The sequence below is a fragment of the Gopherus evgoodei genome, unplaced genomic scaffold (genome assembly GCF_007399415.2).
Source record: "Gopherus evgoodei ecotype Sinaloan lineage unplaced genomic scaffold, rGopEvg1_v1.p scaffold_33_arrow_ctg1, whole genome shotgun sequence".
In the NCBI taxonomy this organism is placed as follows: domain Eukaryota; kingdom Metazoa; phylum Chordata; order Testudines; family Testudinidae; genus Gopherus; species Gopherus evgoodei.
The window spans coordinates 830,898-851,491 of record NW_022060005.1 but is presented as its reverse complement, the minus strand read 5'-3'; the positions used below and the strand labels follow the sequence as shown (position 1 = coordinate 851,491).

The 20,594-nt window shown below is 48.1% G+C and overlaps 1 protein-coding gene and 1 long non-coding RNA gene across 2 annotated transcripts; both read right to left on the bottom strand.

Annotated features, from left to right (window-relative positions):
* Nucleotides 1-6,296: 6,296 nt before the first annotated feature.
* Nucleotides 6,297-13,371, bottom strand: LOC115641077 (serine protease 27-like). The gene is made up of 6 exons (XM_030544188.1): nt 13,194-13,371; nt 12,819-12,845; nt 10,149-10,314; nt 9,822-9,937; nt 7,215-7,384; nt 6,297-6,697 (listed from the first exon to the last, which is right to left on the bottom strand). Exons 1-6 carry the CDS (start codon nt 13,369-13,371, stop codon nt 6,419-6,421), a joined length of 936 nt encoding a protein of 311 aa, XP_030400048.1. The 3' UTR covers nt 6,297-6,418.
* Nucleotides 13,372-17,419: 4,048 nt separating this feature from the next.
* LOC115641228 lies at nt 17,420-18,481 on the bottom strand. Its single transcript, XR_003998036.1, has 3 exons — nt 18,447-18,481; nt 17,821-18,153; nt 17,420-17,726 (listed from the first exon to the last, which is right to left on the bottom strand). It is a non-coding gene; the product is annotated as an uncharacterized LOC115641228 (long non-coding RNA).
* Nucleotides 18,482-20,594: the final 2,113 nt, after the last annotated feature.

Sequence of the window (20,594 nt, the reverse complement as noted above, 5' to 3'; positions counted from 1 at the left end):
GGAAACGCCATTTTGCAGCAAGCATGGATCCAGGTCTGCTCTTGTCCTTGATCACGAATACTGTAAATACTTCACGCATTGTCGTTCTATCACTGCTGACCCATGATGCAGAAATGCAAGAGAGAATGCTTGAATTCGGGGACGACAGCAATGACAAACTGGAGAACGATTTTTCTGACACCCCGGGCCCCTGCACGTTGGAGCTCCTGACAGTTATGGGTGAGGTTCTACCCGTTCCACGCCGCTTTTGGGCACGGGAAACAAGCACTGACTGGTGGGACCGCATAGTCCTGCAGGTGTGGGACGATTCGCAGTGGCTGCGGAACTTTTGCATACGTAAGAGCACTTTCTTTGAACTTTGTGACTCGCTTTCTCCTGTCCTGAAGCGGCATAATACCAGGATGAGACCAGCCCTCACAGTGGAAAAGCGAGTGGCAATAGCCATATGGAAGCTTGCAACGCCAGACAGCTACCGGTCAGTCGGGAATCAATTTGGAGTGGGCAAATCTACTGTGGGGGCTGCTGTGCTGGAAGTATCCAAAGCAATCATTAAGCTGCTGCTTCGAAAGGTTGTGACTCTGGGAAACGTGCAGGCCATTGTGGATGGCTTTGCTGCAATGGGATTCCCTAACTGTGGGGGGGCCATAGATGGAACCCATATCCCTATTTTGGCACTGGAACACCAGGGTGCCCAGTACATAAACCGCAAGGGGTACTTTTCGATGGTTCTGCAAGCCCTGGTGGATCACAAGGGACGTTTCACCAACATCCACGTGGGATGGCCAGGAAGGGTTCACGACGCACGTGTCTTCAGGAGCACTACACTGTTTAAACGGCTGCAGCAAGGGACCTACTTCCCTGACCAGAGAATAACAGTTGGAGATGTCCAAATGCCTATAGTTATCCTTGGGGACCCAGCCTACCCCTTGATGCCCTGGCTAATGAAGCCATACACAGGCAGCCTTGACAGTGCTCAGGAGTTGTTTAATTACAGGCTGAGCAAGTGCAGAATGGTGGTAGAATGTGAATTTGGCAGGCTGAAGGCGAGATGGCGAACGCTTCTTACTCGTTCAGATCTTAGCCAAACCAATATCCCCTTTGTCATTGCTGCTTGCTGTGTGCTCCACAATCTCTGTGAGAGCAAGGGGGAGGCCTTTATAGCGGGGTGGGAGACTGAGGTAAACCACCTGGTCGCTGATTATGCGCAGCCAGACACCAGGGCAATTAGAAGATCACACCAGGATGCTGTGCGCATCAGAGAAGCACTGAAAAGTAGCTTCCTCATGGGCCAGGGTACAGTTTGAATGCTGATTTTCCTTTCAATTGATTGCTGCCCTCCCCGTCTATGCGGTGTTGCTGCTGCAAGATACTTTCCCTGCAGCATTACTCAATTGTGTGCTTAGGTCACTTGCGAGAGCTGTCCATTGGAAAACATATAATTCTATATTTCCCAATTATTACCTACCTCCACCATTAGCTGCTTCCGTCTGCTGCTAGGCCATGTACCTGCAACCTTCCTTAACTGCTTTTTTATTGAAAAATAAAGTCGCTATTATTTGTTAAAAGAATTGTGCTCTTTATTTAAAATCAGACCCTTTCATCAATCAAGCATCATGCTTGTTGTTACAATACTGTGCATGAAATTTCATAACTCAGCGTTCTATGGGGGACGGAGCGAGGGAGGTTTGGAGGAAGGGCAAGGGAGGTTGGGAAAAAGAAAGTGCATCAGAGAAGACAGAACAGGAATTCTCATGGACCAGGGTACGGTATGGCTGCTTTCTTTGTTTTCCCTTTATTACCCATATCCCCAATTGTCAAATCCTGATGCTGATAACTAGCTTCCGTGCAGCTTTCCAAAGCTGCTTGCTTTACTTCATTACCAAGCTACAGTCACACTGCCTTAATAGCATGACCTGAGAGTAAAAATAGGCAAAGGTGCCATGGGAGAAGTTTGGATCATTAGAGGAGGGAAAAAACAGGACACAAAGGCCTTTTCAATTTAATGAAAGCCTTCTGGTTGGAGTGTCCGCAGCGGTGGAGGGGGCTGGTGCAGAGAGCCTTCCCCCACGCGTTCTTACACGCCTGGTTCTGGAAGGTGTGGGACAGGGTGAGTACTGAGGGAGGTTATACACGGGCTGTAGGGGCATTCTGAAACCACGGAGCTCTTGCAGCATATCGCGGAGGATGTCAGTCTGATCACGAAGAAGATCCACAGTTGCTGCTCGCCAGCGCTGATCTTCCTGCCACCTGACATCATTTTTGGCGTCCCTCCTGTCTTCGCGTTGACTGGCAGCCTCCCTGTACTTTGCGACCAATTGTTTCCAGTCCCCCTGCTGAGCTCTCTCTCTACGGGTTACTGCCATAATTTTGGTGAACATGTCCTCACGCGTCCTCCTTTTCCTCAGTCTTCTTATGATACCCCCCCCCCCACGTAGAGGAGAAGCAAGAGGGAGGCTGGAGAAATGTGCAGCTGTGTGTGTGGGGGGGTGGGGATTGGAAAGAGTGATAAAAGAATCATAAGAGACACATTTCACACAACAATGCATACAGTCTTTCTCCTCACTGACCTGTGCCTGTTATCGAACCTTGAACATTTTACTTTACCACAAGGTCGCCTTAGGATTCCTTTAATACTTATTGGGTGAGGACAAAGATTTCTGCTCAGACGCAGGTCAGGGGAGCACACAGACCGTGTCCCGAGAAAATGGTAAGTTAATAATGGCTAGTAATCCCTGTAGTAGATTGTACTGGTAATCAAGCTGATCTCCTTTCCCGGTTTGCTCTTGCGTTCCCCGAACAAGCAGGTCTCCTTCCCTGCGGTTTGCTAGGTGGTTCGGGGAACGTGAGAGCAAACCGCAGCGAAGCTGGTCTCCTTTCCCGGTTTGCTCTCGCGTTCCCCGAACAAGCAGGATGAATCCGCCCTGTTACAATGGAGACGTTTCTAAAAACCACCTCATGGGTCACTGTTTTAGGAAAGGTTTTTAATCTACTTGGTCAGTGACTCATAGTACAGGTAGTGATTTGAATCACCCAGTAAAAAAGGCTTACATTAAACCAAAACTTTTATTAAAAGAAATTACACTCACCAGAGGACGGTCCCTCAGCTTCATTTTCTGGAGTACTGCCTTGAGATGGCTGGCAGGGAACCTCAGTAAGGGTGAGGAAAAGATCCTGGCTGTTTGGGGGGATAAAATGCTCTGTGCTCTCTGCTGGAGCCTCCTCCTCTTGGTCCTCATCATACTGATCATCACCATCAATTAAATCTTCCGTAGTGGCAGGAATCACGACGCCCACCTCTGAATCCACAGACAAGGGGGGGTTCGTCGTTGCGCTGTTCCCCAATATTGCGTTAAGCTCGTCGTAGAACCGGCATGTTTTGGGGGCAGAGCCTGACCTGCCCTTTGCTGCTTTGGTCTTCTGATACGCCTGTCTGAGCTCTTTCACTTTCACTCGGCACTGTAACGAGTCCCTGGTATGTCCCCTCTCCCGCATGGCATTAGAAATTTTTTCAAAGGTTTTCTCATTTCGTCTGCTCGAGCGCAGTTCTGAAAGCACCGACTCTTCGCCCCATACAGCTATCAGATCCTGTAACTCCTGTGTGCTCCATGCTGGAGCTCTTTTCCTATTTTCAGGAGACTGCATTCTTCTCTCTGCTGCTGAGAGCTCCACGCTGTGCAAGCAGGAAATGGAATTTCAAAGTTCCCGGGGCTTTTCCTGTTTACCTGGCCAGCAGTAGAGTACCTTTACCTGTGTAGAGCGGCCACTAGAGCACTGTGGGATACGTCCCGGAGGCCATTAACTTCGATGGCCGTCCACACTATCATAAAATCGATTTTAAGAAATCGATTTTGGGTTTACTCCTCTCGTTTAGATGGAGTTCCAAAATCGATTTTAGGGACCCTTAAAATCGATTTTATGCACTCTGTAGTGTGGACGGTTACAGCTTTAAATCGATTTAAAGCTGTAGTCTGGACCTGCCCTAAGTGTATTTGTGATTGGACGTGCTTCCAGCTAGGGGGGGTTTTCAGATAGATGAACTGCATGAAACAGAGGGAAAGACAAAGAGAAGCATCAACATGTCTAAGAACTTGAACAATATGTGAAGACCATATATTGGTGTCTAACCACCTCTTGCTGCTGGGAGATGCAACTGTGTGTCAAATTTTAATGACACACAGCCCCTGCCTCTGCCTGACCTGAGATTCAGCACCCTGAGGAGGGATAGCTCAATGATTTGGCCTGTTAAAGTTAGGGTTGTGAGTTCACTTCTTGAGGACTGGTATAAAATTATGTCTGGGGATGGGTCCTGTTTTGAGCAGCGGTTTGGACTCGATACCTCCCGAGGTCTCTTCCAACCCTAATAGTCTATGAATTCTGTCCTCTTGTGTTGGCAAAATAAATAAAACCCACCTCCACTTACCCATTACATAAATCCATTTGAGTTCAAGAAAGAGAGATCTTGATCGCAACACATTTTACCATTACAGGGCAAAGACTAAGGTGAGTGGTTTTTTTTTTCTTTCAGTTCTAATACCTGAGGTTTTCCACCTTCCGGAACTTCTCCATTTCCCCTTCACTTCACGCCCTCAGACAGTTTTCACAGTTATAGCTGGACCTATACACAGCTGCAAAAGTCAGCCCTTTCCTCATTCTTCCTGTCCTGCCAAGCATCTGGGTGTTTGTGTGTGCTGTTTCTTGTGCAATAAAAACAAACTTTTAGAATGATAAAATATCTGGGTTTTTTTCTACAAGGTGAGGTTGCGGGCACTGCCAATACATGCACAGGCTTTTTAATCACTTTATTACAGGAGTATAAGGCCCCCAATGCCACCATTTCCCCCTAAGAAAACTAAAGGTAATATAACATTGAAGCAACTCAGACAGAGATATATGTTACTTTTGGGTCATTGTCAAAGTGCTGCCCAAAGCCGCCCTGATTCAAACAGCTTCCCTTTGGGCTTCTCTGACAGCCCTGGTATCTGGCTGCTCAAAATCAGCAGCCAAGTGGTGTGCCTCAGCACTCCACCCCTGGCTATGACCAAAGGAATATTATCCTCAGCGAGGTCCAACCTGCCATAAAGGCATCACCAGCATGTTTCATAAACCCAAAAGCTATGGTCTATCCTATGCACCTGCTTTGTGAATGCTGAAAGCAATCTAAAGTTGCTCCTATCCATATCACACAGAATTCTGGGTGCTTGTGAGTCTTCTTCAGTTAGGAACTTAATGGTTAACTGCACTGCCATCCGTGATGTGTTCATGAGAGTTAACGGAGCATAGGAGAGCAGTGCAGAATCCATCCCTTCTCACAGACACGCACAGCAAAGAAGAGCTGTTGAAAGAATCCCATGGAAGAAAGCCAGAAGCCCATGGACCGCTTGGACAGAAAGCAATTCATCACAGGACATTTAGCCCTGTCCCAAAATGAGTAGCGATCCACTCTGTCATCCCACAACATCTAGCGACAGAAGGACTGTGGGATAGGTACCCATAGTCCATTGTTCACACTGTTGATGATGGTGCCCCTGCTGTGGACATGATCTGCCAGGGAGGGAGCCCATGTGAACATGAAATTGCAATTTTTATTATGTTGCCTTTTGTGTCGACATCACTTTTGTTGACAGAAATTGGTAGTGTAGACTTGGCCTTAGATGTTCGCAGCAGTCATCCTGGACGGGGATTCAGTGAAGAATGAACGTTGATTATGACACTCTCCTGCCTTAAATAGGTTTTATTTATGGTAGGAATCCTTTGTTTTCCAGTGTGGTGTCCCCCTCCAGGGGAAAAATACTGGTATTCTAACATGGAGTCCAGTACCACTTGACATGATCACATGACAATGCAGCGTCAAAGCAGCCATGACTCAAAGGCCATCTGTAGCATCCCCAGAAGGTGGGAGATTAGCATCTTCAAAGACCTATCATTCTCCCTAAAGGTCCTTTGACTTGTTCCCAGCTAGCCAGCATTCTGTCTGGCGGGCATTCCCCAGGTGCAAATACTTTCGTAGTACATATGTATTAGTCAATATTCCTAAATCCAGATACAGAAATGATACCTGCATACAAGTAGGATAATCATATTCATAAAATCATAATCTTTCCAATGACATTTCATAGGCCTTGTCTTGCACAAAACATATACTAGCTAAGCTATAATCACATTATAACAATATTTCTATGAAGAATATGGGGTGTAGTGTTACACCCCTCACATATGTACAACACACAAAAATATTAAAGATCAGAAAGCTTTTAGTTTTCAAAAGATACCTCACAAGGCATATTTTGCACAAAGGTTGTTGTTACAATATTATGTAGGGTGTGAATACCCGGTGTCTAGTGTCACAGGTGACACAGTCTATCTGCACCAACAGTGAGGAAAGGTAGGTGTGAGATGAGGACCCAGTCTGGTGGGGTGGTCAGAGGGTCAGCTGCAGAAGCACAGTGAGGAGAAGGACCCTAAAGATGATGGAAGAGGGATGGGCACTCTTGGAAGGGAAGTTCATCACTTTGAAAGTCACACCAGGCACGTTCTCTTGGATCCAGTCATTGTGGGCGTTCGGGCGGTTGTAGACCCCAGGGTAACCAGGGAGAATACTGTGTACCTTGTTCACTTTTCCTGTCAGTGTCCAGCTCACAATCCCAGCAATGTACCAGGTCCCATCCTGTTTGAACACCAGGGGTCCCCCGGAGTCACCCTAGAGACAGGGAAAGAAATGGGGCTTGATGGGGAGGGGGTCCAGTCTGCATCATCCACAAGGGCAGTGGTGGGTTCTCCATCTTTTGATGGATTCACAATCCCACTGGCTGCCTTTCTGGGAGATGTTTTATCCAGACACAAGTCTCGGGTTCCGGAAAAGAGGTAACTGGGTGTAGTTGTGGGCTGGGTTATACAGTAGGTCTAATTGAATGGGCTGATAGATTCTGATGACTTTATATTCTATGATGCATCCTCACGCCAATAGGTGCCTTGTCTAAACACCAGGGAATGAACTCAAGGCTCTGCCCCTCCATCCAGGCCCACTGTTTAGTGGGTGACCCTGACCCACAACACCAAGCCAACAGGGATCATAGGCCAGGAAAAGCAAGGTCTGTAGGATCAGTCGGGGTCTGTGTAGCACACAGCACAAAAGGGACCCTGATCTTTGCTGGGGTCTGTGTATTGCCCAGTACAAAGGGGGGTGGGGCATCCCAATCTCAGTCACAGAATCTCACCGGGGACGTCCCTTTATAGTCTTCCATGTGCCCGGCACACATCATGTCCTCTTTGATGGAGTTGTCACCCGCAGACTTTTGTAATGCTTTCCGGAAGCGATCGTTGCAGATCATGGTGTCTACGGTGAGCACCTCCAGCTCCTGCAGTGTCTCCGCTAGGGAAGAACTCGCTGAAACGAAAGGCCTGAGGGCAGGGTGACTCCCGCTGCATGAGTGGAAGTCACATAAAAGGCTGTCACATTAAGGGTCTAGAAGAAGTTCCCAGCTCTAGAAGTTGAGTGGGGTCCAGTGGGTTAGGGTGGAGTGGTTAGAACAGGAGGCTGGGAGCCAGGTGTCTTGAGTTCTCTCCCTGGTTCTGGGAGGAGAGTGGGATTAAATGGGTGAGGGAGGGGCAGTTGACAAGTTTAACACGTGCTAAAGGCAACAACCCAGATTTTTAAAGGTATTTTATGCGTAGCTCACTCAGCTTTGCTGCCCCAAACTCATGTAGAAGCACTAATCACCTTGCAGACACTTGGGGTCAGATGGTTAAGGGCATACTGACATCTACTGAATAGCTTGTCTGCGCCTTTAAGTGCTCAAATCCCTTTGACACTCTGGCCTGTAGATACATGTGAAAATTCTGCCCTTTGTCAACCCACCAATTTGCCCTGGTTTGGGTCAATGGGTTTAAATCTCTGAGTGGATGCTGCTGATTTCCAGGCCAGGTCTACATACATGGTCCTGAGGATAGAACTAGGTGTCTGATTTGATGCTGCTTAGCGCCACCTGGCGGCCGACTCTGACACTGTTTTCTATTGATCTTGAGCCAGCGTCAGTAAATATCCAGGTGCCAACTAAGCCAAGAGGAGTGGTTTGAAACCCATATTAGGGCATGCACTTATACCCTCTCTTTCATTGTGCCAGGAATTAAATCCCCTATAATATAATTTAATTTTAAGGGACAATATTTTTATTAATTGTTAAGAACTTTTTTTGATTTTCATCAATTTACATTTTCACAGTTGTGCAAAATTATGGGTTTTAAGCTTTTAATTTTTTATTGATTTAACTCTTCATAGTTGTGGAAGATTATGTGGAGGTCAGGCAATAGTATTTAAATGACAATAGAGTTTGAGATTCAAAAAAATCGAAGCTGTATCACTATTAAAATGCAAATCATCAATATCCTATGTAAAAAGAAATGCTGAGTAACTGTCCTTAAATCAAACTCAAACAGCATTTTTCTTCCTTTGCCTGTCAGTAAATTTTGATTATTACCAATGGAAATATTTTTGGTCAATTTATGTATGTATGGTGAAATCAACACTAACTGGCAAAAAACAAATCATGTGTATAATGGTGCCTGTTTAACTGTGCAGCTGTATAACTCTATAACCATATTAATTGTAGCTGTGCAACCATACCTGTAAAACTTTACAACTGTGTGAAAGTACAGCTGTGGCTGTTTAACCATAAGAACGGCCATACCGGGTCAGACCAATGTTCATCTAGCCCAGTATCCTGTCTTCTCACAGTGGCCAGTGCTACTCAGAAGGAATGAACAAGTGATCTATCCCTGTCACCCAGTCCCAGCTTCTGGAGTCGTGTCCCTGGCCATCTTGGCTAATAGCTACTGATGGATTTATCCTCTGTGAACTTACTTAATTCTTTCTGCAACACAGTTATAATTTTCACCTGCACAACATGTGCTGGCAAGGAGGTCCAGGGGTTGACTGTGCGCTGTGTGAAGAACTACTTCATTTTGGTTTCTTTTAAACCTGCTGCCTATTAACTTAATTGGGTGATCCCTGGTTCTTGTGTCATGTGAAGGGGTAAATAGCATTTCCCTAAACCCTTTCTCCACAGACCTTGTGATGTGGTGTGCACCCCTCGCTTGACCTGCAAGAGCTGGGGGTGGCCAGATGGGCCCAAACTACTAATTAGGTTGGAAGCCAGTGAGTTAGTTGATGAGGAACAGACTCATCTGGACATGAACAGGTGGGGGCAGCTCCTGGGAAGGGCAGTGACTCCCTGGAAAGGGTGAGGGAGACTCAGTGACCTGGCCATAGGGCAAAGCCATGGACTGGATGCTATGGACTGGAAGCAGTAGCACCGAGAGAGGTCACATAAGGTGAGACGATGAGGGCAGAGACCGCTGAGCAGGGAGTAGCTGAACGACTGAGCTAATTCCCAGAGATACCAGCAGAAGGCACCACAAGCAGAGAAGGAACCACATCACAGATCTCCATCATAACTGTGCCGTATACCTGTAATTGTGTAACTGTACAACCATAAAACTGTGGCTATATAACCATATAGCTGTAATGGTGACTGTTTAACCATGTAACCCTGTAACTCGCAGTCCATCTGTGTACATACGAGGCTGCAGTCATCTAGGCCGTAACTTTCTTTTGGTGCTGGGACCTTTTCATACCCTTTCTCACCTCTCAGAGGTACAAGCCTTACTCAATTTGTGGGGAAATGTTCCCCCAACCCATCACCCAGCATGGCTTCCCATCAGGCACACGAACGGAAGCATCAAGGAGACACACAGGGCTGATGGAGGCCATGAGTGCAATTGGATTCTCCAGCTCCACCAGGGTGATGTCGGCAAGGAAATACTACTGTCGTAATTGGGATGGAGGATGATCCGCTTCACCGATGAGAACATCTGAGTGTGAGTCTGATTGAAAATCCGTTTTTCACCCAGCTGCACTCGATAGGCTGAATTGACTACAGGGCTGAATGCAAGAAAATCTGATTAGGGAAAAGCCGCCCAGCAATGCATCACAGGGACAGGTCACCTGGTGCTGAGATACAGCTGGCTCTGGGGTGGAGCGGCTGGGGAACAACCACACTGAAATACTGCACAACAGGAAGCCAGTGGAGAAGGAGAGGGACTCATTCCAGAGCAGCTGCAGTCACTGTCTCTGCCCTGCCTGGGGTACTCACTGAGCGAAGCAATGAGCTGCTGACACCACCCAGCTCTCGGAGATGAGTGAACCGCCGCTGGTGTGATGGCCATTTTTCTGCACGCTGACCTGCCAGGGCCAGGCCCCGCCCTTGGCAGCTTGACCATTGAAGATGTGCCCTGAGATGCGCGATTGCGTGCCACGGCCTGGGAAGAAAAGTGAAAACTACATTATCCCTGGGCAAGGGAGCTAAAGTGGGGAGAGTGAAATAATTATTAGCATGCCCTGAAGATAAGAGAGCAATTTGTTCCCCTCTTAAATCCAGGGAACCAACTCAGGAGTCCAAGATCCCAGCACACCCTCTCTCTAACCTACCAGACCCCAGTCCCTTTCCCAGAGCCAGGAGAGAACACAAGAGTCCTGATTCCCAGCCACATTCTGTTTCCACATCTCCCGGGCAGGGAACATTGGTGTTGTGCTGTGGGCAACTTACCTGTCTCCCACGAGCACTGTGACACTTTTCCGTGTGATCCACAGTGTCCCGGTTGCATCGCTACCCCCTTCTCCGACTGTGAGGTAGCCGTTGCTGTGCCCACTGGGGGAAACTCTCCCAGCCACCAGTTGCTGGCATCCCAGGGGCTCTGTGAGCCCTGCTCTATCCCTCTGCAGGCAGCAATTTACGCACCCTACTCAGTTACATTCCAGTGCCCAGTCCCCCATCTTCTGTGCACCTGCAATGCGCAGCGATCCACTGCCTCTGTGGAAATAGCGCACGCACACACACACACTCGCTGCTTTCCCCTCACAAACCTCTCATTGACCACTGGCACTTAGACATTGTGATAGAATATACCCCTGGATCCAATGTCGTAATAATCTCTGCACAGAGTTTGCCCTGTGTGGTATCATTTGAAAATTCATAATTTGCTGGTCGGTATTGTCCTGGTAAAATGTATGTGATCACTTTGCATGCAAAGGTGTAAGATTCCCCTCTATGATGTTACTAAAACATGTTCCAAGTCGGGGGAGTGGCCAAATCAGCTCCTCAGAGACAAAGGGCAAGCGGATGCCTCATGCAGATGTAAGCAAGGCCAATGGGCCATTGCCTGATAAGTGGTCACTCTTTGGCAGGAAAAAGGGACAAGTGAAAAATCTATATCTTAGCAAAGAAACAGCCTGGACTTGCCATCCAGACAGACTGCCGGTCGCCTTTCTTCCAGTTGGAATTGCATCTCAGAAGGGGGACAGGACTATAAAAAGAAGTGGCAGATACCCCCAGGCACCCCTCCTCTCCCTACTCTTTCTGTCCATTTAATCACTGCATGAGAAGGGACAATGGAAACAGCCATTAAAGACAGGAAGGGGTCCTAGCCAAAACAGTTTGGCCAGTAAGGCTGTTGAGAGCATGTGGTAAGAAAAACTTTTCTTCAAATTTAACATGGTCAGCTAACTTACACATTAGTTGTTTTACCTTTATTTTTCTTGTAACTACTTCAGACTTTTCTGCCTCTTTACTTATACTCACTTAAAATCTCTCTTTGTATGTAATAAACTTTTTTTTTTTTTTATCTAATCCAGGGTGTGTACACCCTGGTTTACACTGGGGGTGGGGGGCGGAAATGGATCTAAATTACACGACTTCAGCTGTGTGAATAACATAGCTGAAGTCGATATGCTTAGATCGACTCACTGTGGTGTCTTCACCACTATGAGTCAATTGCTGCCGCTCCCCCGTCAACTCTGCCTGCACCTCTCAAGGCGCAGAAGCATAGGAGTCAACGGGAGAGTGCTCGGGGGTCGATTTATCACGTCTACACGTCAATCCCCGCTGGATCGATCACTGCCCAACGATCTGGCGAGTAGCGAAGACATACCCTAAGTTGAAATGTCTGGGTAACTTCATTTGGGGTAACAAGTTGTGTGTGTATGAGCTGGGATCCCCTTGTGTCTCCAGAAAGCCTCCAACTAAGGGTGCATGTGCCGGCACTCTCTCTGCTACGCTGCTCACAGTAACCCCTGGCTGGCAGTTAACCATCATAGGCAGGTTTTTCAGTGGTTCAGCCCTCCGGCCGAGTCACTCACAGCCCGTGTGTGAAACAAACACAAAACAGACCCCTTCCAGGATACAAAGTGTAATAGGGTGCATCACAGGACCCTCCACTGGTCTCTGACCCTCAGCCCTGTCTCTGGGCTCAGTTCTAGACCAGTAGGGCCTAGCACAGGACCCTCACTGATGTCATCTTGCAGCCCTGTCCCGAGGGTCACTGTCTATAGTTCAGCCCCTTTCTGAAGGTTAAGAAGTCCCACAATTATTGACCCTCTTCCAGATCTACAGCCCCCTCTCATATTTCAACACAACCCTAACCTCCAGGATAAACTTTGTTATAGCCCCAACGATAAACTTCAACCAACAATACCCTTAACCCCAACCCAACGATAACCTTTATCCAATGATACCCTTAACCCTAACCCAACGATAACCTTCACCCACTGATACCCTTACCCCTAACCCAATGATAATCTTAATCCTAAAATAACCTTAACACTTGTCCCAATACGAATGATACCACCTTGTCCCCCTGCTCTAGCTCATGAGACCCTACTTCATTTGCACAGTCAGGACAGAACCCAGGAGTCCTGGCTCCAAACCTAATTCTCATTCCAAAGGACCTGGGCAGGTAAGGCTGGCATTTTGCCGTGGGTGCCTTACCTGCCTGATTCTGACTTGCTGGAGCACCTATGCGGAAACAAAGAGAAAAGAATTATATAACTGGGTGCCTGTGGAAGAGGAAGGTTATACAGTCATTCCTGGTGTCTGACATGATGTGTCCGAGGGAATGGGTGCCAATAGCTTCACCCACTGTTCTGAGGCTCCACCCACTCTCCTAAAACAGCCCTGCTATCCACAGCAACAACTTAAAGTCTTAATTGTGTCACTACTCAATTTACCATTTGTAGGTTCCAGAGTTAACAATTCCCACTGATCTGAATGCGGTGGCTCAGGAGTGAATGCAGAACTATGGGCTAGATGGGGAGGGATATCTATGAAGGGTGAAGTGGTTGGATGTTCTTGTTATTCACTAGCCCAATTCCTTTTCCCCAAGCCAGTATCTCTCTCCCGTCCCTGTCTCCCATCTCCACTCCACCCCGCACTCAACCTGCACCAGGTTCGTTGCCAGCAGTGCTGTGGCCAGGAGGGAGCAGAGATGCTCCATGATCCAGCCTCTCCTGGTCCTGTCTTGGCCAAACCCAGCTGACTCCATCGCTCCGACCAAAGCCCGGCTGGAGAATGAATGGGCCAGGATGGGTTTTAATAGACAAGGCTCCTGCCTCCGCCCTCCCCAGATCTGGAGAGAACAGGTGTGACCCATCCCCTCATAAGCCACTCAAGGAAACAAGTGCTGCTAAATTCTGCACGCAAACAGTGCGCGACCGTTCTCATTCTGTTCTGCCTGGAATTGCTCCTGGAAAACCAACAAAAAAGTGCATTGGTCAAGGTTACGGTGGGGAGGCCCATTTTGCTTTTAATGTCCCTGTTTCGTTAGCAACTGACTGTGCCGACAACAGCTGGCAAAGGACAGTGCCCTGGCAGAGCTAAGGTTGTAATGGGGGTAAGCTTAGCATGGAGGAGTCAGGATTCCTTCCCCACTCTGAACTTTATTGTTCAGATGTGGGGACCCTCATGAAAGACCCCCTAATCTTATTTACCAGCTTAGGTTAACAGTAAGCTTCCACCGCCAAGCGTGTTCCAAATCTTAGGGGAGAACCACTTGGAACTCTGCCTTCCCCCAAATATTTCCCAACTCCCTAACCCCACCTTTCCTGAGCAGATTTGAGACCCTCTTGGCTAGTGTCACATCTAGTGCATGGCTAAATCTTCCCACAGCAGCCTGAGAATGGGATAATCGTCATAGACTGCAAAAGTCCACATTCCTGCCCAGCCCTTGTACTGGACAGACAACTTGGCTGTAGGCAAGCTTAAAGAGTTTGACTTGAAGGGTCAAATCGTGACTTGGGCCTCTGGGTTGATGAATTTGGGGTACACTAGGGACTAGTGGATAGCTGACACCTGTGCTCCAAGGTCCCTCCACGCGATAACCTTCTTTCTGCCCACATTCACAGTTTCCCTTTGCTCTGAGAGTGTCTGGGAGGCATCTGGGCCTGAGGACTTTGGTGTGACCCCAGTGCAATGAACTACAATCTGTTGGGGTTCTTGCAGCAGTTGACCTTCACATACTACCTTTCTCTTTGGATACAAAGGCAGAGGCAACCTGTGTGAGAGGCAAGAGTCATCCAACAGTGAAAGAAGTGGTGGAGAGCATGAGGGGAAAGAGAGACAGAGCTCCTTCCAGCACAGAGCTGGCTGGAAACGTAGCCTAAGGAATTTCTGAGCAACAGAACTGCCTGCTGTGGTTTGTCCCTACTGAGTTTGAGGGAAGCAGGGCTTTGTGTGTGCGTCCTTTGTGAACAAACAGGATTGCCCCAAAGAATCGACCTGACTCATAGCATCAGCCTGTTCTGGCTGATGCTCTGAATGTTAGCGAAACCTGTGGGGCCAATGGAGCCACATTTCCTTTGTAACTTCTCCCCAGGCCATTGTAAACACCGAGAAGGGATCAACTTATCATCTCAAAGAGCCTCCTGCTTCTATTTTATCTGCCTTGGTGTGAACAATAGTAAATAACTATGCTGTTTTTTTTTCCTTTTCAGTGATGTAAGGATGTGCCTGTGAATTACTAAGTGAACCCAGGCACGTTGGCACTGTCCCCATTCACTGCATTATCTTTCAGACAATTAGCCCTGTGATATCAACAGGGTACAGAATGCCCCTTCCAGAGATGGGAAGAGAACCCAGCAGTCCTGACTCCCAGCCTCCCTGCTCTAACCCACCAGCCCCCACTCCTTTCCCAGAGCTGGAGGGAGGACCCAGGATTCCTGGCTTCCAACCCCCCCTGCTTTGACCACTAGATATCACTCCTTTCCCAGAGCTGGGAAGAGAACCCAGGGGCTCCAAGCCCCAGCTCCAAGTTCCCCCTGCTTTAACCACTAGTCCCCATTCCCCTTCCAGAGCCAGGGATAGATTGGATGCAGCATTCAAAAGTGACCCTGTTACAGGGACGAAGAGACAAACACCCGAACAGAGCAAGGCTGATCATTTGAATGTAAGGGATTTCACAGGCTCCACAGAAAACTTTCCTCTGTCTATTTAGATTGCAAGTGCACAGTTGGGGTCTGTGCAGTGCCCAGCACAATGGGGAGACAATCTCGATTGGGGTTTGTGCACAAAGAGGGCCCTGAGGTGGCCCAGGGTTTGTGTAGCACCCAGCACGACAGGTTCCCTTATCTCAGTCAGTGTCTGTTCACCTTCTGTCACTATGTTCCCCCTTCTTGATCTCCCTTGGTCTCCATCATTTCTACTTTGATTAATAAAACATCTTTTTATAAGGAATCTCAAACCACCACTTTGATCATAAACCATTTATCTTATGTGCAGATAATGGCACACCCATGAAATCTGACCTAACCACTGCTCTGAAAAGAAAGGTCTGTTTCCATGAAAAAGTTCCACTTTTTCTCAAAAAATGAAAAGCAATATTTGGGGCATAAAACGGTAAACTTTGTGAGGTTTTTTTTTAAAAAAAAATCAAAATATGCAGCTCCCTGCAAACAGTTCCCATTTAAAAAGTAAGCAGTCAAAGGTGCTGAGAAAAATGGCAGAGGTCTTTTGTCAGTAAAAAATTTGACCTTTCATTGAAAATACAAAACCCAGAAGATGTGGCCCAAAAACCTGATTCCACTGTGGTCCCAGTGCAGGAATGACACGTTTTTTCAGGAAAAATTACTCTCAAAGTTTTAATTTCTCAGTTCTGTTTCAGAATCCTGGATCCACCTTGAAATCCCAATTTCCCATTAAAACCCAATTTCCCATCAAATTCCTAATTCTGAGGAGAAATTTCTCACCCAGCAGGCAAATGTTGTGAGCATCTGATTGGGTTACAGTTCACTTGTGGCCTTCACCACCCCCATCAGATCAGAAAGTCAGGTGGTGCCCTGAGCTTTTCCAATCCTCTTACTAGTTGCTTCAGACAAGACAATTGAATGCGAATCTATTTCATTGATACTGTTCTGAACAGAAGCAGCAGAATTGAGGAGGCTACAGTAATATTTCCCCTCTGATCTTCTCACTGGTGCTTTGCTATAGTTGTTATGTTTAACAGCAAACACACAGAGACATTGGATAAAGATGTAAATAGCCTGACTGAAAGGGTTGCAACATAACATGAATTTATTCTTTAGATTCCAGACCGATAACACACAAGAACCCCAACACACAGAGAGATAAAACAGGCTGCTCCCTTAAAAGATAGAGAGGCACCACTCAATGCACCTTACTCTAGGCTGGCTGACTCTGATCACAGGCTTCTCTACAAGCCCACAAAACCCTTCAAGAATTTAAATGGATTGATCAGAATTTTAATAATGTTTTCAACACACTACGATAGCCATTCACACAGGGGGCTCTGCAAAGCCAAGGAAGTGCTTCTCATCGCCCCTCACAAGCTCCCAGCAGCCCCATCTGTGTTGGCACTAACTCTGGAGAAGCCAGCTAGCTGAAGGAATAATAACCATTAGGTTAATAGAGGCTCAAATGGCTCTGGGCTCATTCCACAAACCAAGGCACTGTTTTGAGGTGACCCCCTCTGAGGTCTGCTTTAGGAAATCAAGGCCTACAGGCTGAGGCCTATATGATTTTAGCTTAGTCATACTAGGCCATACATATGCTTGATGTAAGTGAACAAAGAATGTCCCTATGCTACAAGATTATGGGAAAAGATGTACCAATGGGTGACATTGCAAAAAATGACAAATTACCCAGCAGTGACATTTTTCTAACACATGCCCTAACTGCAGGATGCACTATGTGCACAAATGCTAATGAGGTGTAGTCAGAATCATGTTATAAAAAGGGGGTGCCCAGATTAGGAAAATTGATCTCCTTATGGAAAACCCCAGCAGGAACCATCCCTCTACTGAAAGTCGATCTGTAAGAGACCCATCAGACCCCTACACTATTGTTAAAGATGTGAGTGTAACTATATTTGTAACTTGTGCATAGGTCTGTAGAACATAGAACAGTGCAGGGCAGTGTAGGCTCCCATAACTGTGTGTAAGTCCAACTATCATTTTGGAAGCTGTCCAAACGGGTGGAGTGAATGGAGTATGGAGACATTCTGGGAAGTTGCAAGGAATGTGTGGGAGCAGTTTGGGGAGGGCATGGAAAGCAGTTCTGTATTGACTGCAGTAGGAAGGTGGGTGTGAGCATGCATGTGCTCTGTCTGCAGCATGATTAGAGACTTGAACCTTTCTGTTTGCTCCTCCATCACTTTTATCACCTGGTCCTGACCCTTTACAATGCGCTTCTCACTCTCTTTTCTATCCTGCCTTTCTATCTTAAATTTTTCGTTCAAGGTGTCTCTCCACTCCCTGTGTTTTCTTTCCTCAGACTCTGAGGATTAGGGCACCTCTTGGAACATATCCTCCTTGCTTCACCTTGGTCACTTCCTTATCTGGTAGAAGTGCACCGTCAGTGTGCAGGGGGTTCCCCTGAAGGCCACACCTACAGAAGCACAAGAAACAATACACAGACATTTAATTGTTAGTTCATGCAGAACATTGAATGATAATAGTAAAATACATCTCTTATCACCTACCAGTCACTTTCTCACTGTCCCTTGGCAAGCACACATCTCAGGGAACACTCGAAACACGGTGAGTTTGGCCCGGGGCAGTTGGGCATTCAAGATGGGGCAAAGGCTTTAGGTGTCTTTTTTAAGAGGATTGCTGTGGTTGACTAGAGACAATACTGAAAATTCGGTCCCCAATTTCCACAGGCGGGGGCCATTGTAGCTGATATCTCACTCTTGTGGGTAAGCAAGGGAGCATCTTCTACATGCGTGTGGCTTCAGACGGGGTCTCTATGCGGCTTGCCTGTATACCACTCTGGTCCTTGCACAAGTGATTGCCAAGTGCAGCGAGAAAGTTTCCTACAAGGGGGAAGGAACAAAGCAGCTCTGCCAAGTAGCCTTAGGCAGAAGATTGGTGAGTACCTCCAAGAAAGTTTCTTAGAGAGCTCTCTGGAGGGTTCCCGTGCAATCTCGGTGTGCATCAACACATTGTTCTGCCCCACTGCTTAGCTGCCCAAGGGAATGCGGAGCACACTCAAACACAGCTAGTCTTGCACATTTCTATTTCTTCACCCTTTTCTGCAATATGCAGAGCAAAGGACTGCTCCACTTCACAGATAACTGAGCAGCATTGACTTAAAAAGATCACTTACCTGAGCCCTCATCTTCTGCATCATGCACACCAGAGCACACCAGGCTAGACCACTCCAGAGTGGAAAGTAGTTCCTGATTCACTGCACCACCAGACAACCTTGCTGTGTGCTCCACATTGTCCTCAAACCCAACCTCTTTGTCCATGACTTCATCCTCTGGGTTAAGTCCACTGTCCAGTGCCTCCAGCTGCACCGAAGGATCTACAGGACTCTTGGCGGTGGAGGTGGGGTCACTGCCAAGGATGGCGTCCAACTCCTTATAGAAGTGAAAGGTCTTCAGGACAGCACCAGAGCAACCGTTTGCCTCCCTTGCCTCCTGGTATGCCTGCCTCAGCTCCTTTATCTTTGCTCAGCACTGGACCATGTCCCATACACAGACCTCCAACAAGGCACTAGAAATCTACCTATAGGTATCGAAGTGCCTTTGATGGGTTGGGTCACAGAGACCTCCTTGGGACTGCCACCCGATGTGCCGAGACTACCTCTGAGCGCATTTTCCCTGCCAGCTTGGGACTCCAGAACACTGCCTTGTTTGAGCCAGACATGCTTGCCTGCTGCAAACACAGATCCAAGTCTGAACCACGTCCCACACAAGCTTCAGGCTTAACTGAAAACAGCTTAAGAAGTGTTCCTGTCACCAGCACTCAGATGCCCAGCTCCCAATGGGGTTCAAAACCCCAAATAAATCTGTTTTACTCTGTATAGAACTTATAAAGGGCAAACTCAATAATTGTTTGCCCTCTATAACACTGATAGAAAGATATGCACAGCTGTTTGCCCCCACCCTCCCATCGTCAAGGAGGGGGACTTATAGGGCATGGCCCTATGAAGGGATCCAGAGGGCCCAGGTGTGGGATCAGGAGGGAGCACCCTTCCATAGGACTCGCTTGAGGTAAACCTGAACAGTGGGCAGTAAGGCTGCCCTCACCTCCTGAAGAACACTCCGGGGACTATGAAGGGTGGAGATCACCATGCGCTGAGCAAGCACCAGGAGATCCACCCAGGCTCCCAGGTTGTAGTCCAAGACGCCTCCAATTCTGGTGACTCCTGCCAGGACCAAGCTCTGGTGCACCGAGAGGGACTCCACCACTTGCACACCGAGCTGGGGGTTGCGTAGCAGAGGCTCTGTGAGGAGATCAGCCTCCTCGGTGCCCGGGCCCTAGTTGCTGATAGCAGCTTCCAGGTCTGAAGGAGGTCCTGGTAGAAGACCAGCAGCTCAGACAGAGCTCACAGAAGACACCTCAGGTAGAGAAAAAAGAGCTGCCGGTCGTATTGGAGCCCTCGGAGGAGGCGGAGGACGGCATGCGCCAACATGCTCCATGCTGGACTACCTGCACCATAAAGGAGTCTTTGCAGGGCCTGGAGGTGGAAGATATGGACCTGGATGTGGAGGCAGACCAGGCCCTGCTCTCCCTCCTCCAGGGGAAGACTCAAAACCCCCACAGAGACCCAGTGCAATCCCAGCCAGAAAAACTCCAGGGCTGTCCTCTGGAACCTGGGCAGGATACCCAGGGCTGGGCTCAGGGTGTTCAGCCAGTGCCAGAGCATGGCCAGGACCAGTTGGTTCATCACCAGTGCCTTCCCCCATAGGGAAAGGGACCGGAGCAGTCCTGTCCACCTCTGCAGCTGCTCAGACACCCTGTCCTCCAAATCCTGCCAGTTCTCCAGTGGAGAAGGATGCATGTCAGAAAGGAAACACCGAGACAGAGCAGCAGACCCGTGCTCTACTGAATGGCTTGAAGCACAGGTGGGAGGGAGCTCATCTGCCACCCATCCTCCCCTGTCAGGCCGGAGCTCTTCACCCAGTTGACTGGGCAAAGGATGACTCTGAGTAGATGGCCTGGCAGGCCTCCACTCCCACTAGGTAACCCGGGTCCTGGACCACTAGGAGCACATCATTGGGGGACACCGACAGGACCAGCCACAACTCCAGCTTACAGAGCATCAACCCCATCAGCCTCCAAAAGAGGAGACAGAGGAAGGACTTGATCGCCAGAGAATACAGTGGCCTGACAGTGGACAGCCGTGCCATACTCCTTGCCCAAAGCTGATCAGTTCAGTCAGGTTCCTGTTGAGCCAGACCAAACAATCCACAGAGGCGTACAGCACCTGGAGAAAACCCACAAACTAGGACCTGAAGCCAAACAC

Coding starts and splice junctions, on each gene's coding strand:
- LOC115641077 (XM_030544188.1), bottom strand. CDS start 13,371: ATGGAGTCAGCTGGGTTTGGCCAAGACAGGACCAGGAGAGGCTGGATC. Junction 12,846..13,193: donor GCTTGGGGAAAAGGAATTGG/GCTAGTGAATAA, acceptor GTTTCCGCATAG/GTGCTCCAGCAAGTCAGAAT. Junction 6,698..7,214: donor ACTATAAAGGGACGTCCCCG/GTGAGATTCTGT, acceptor CCCTGTCTCTAG/GGTGACTCCGGGGGACCCCT.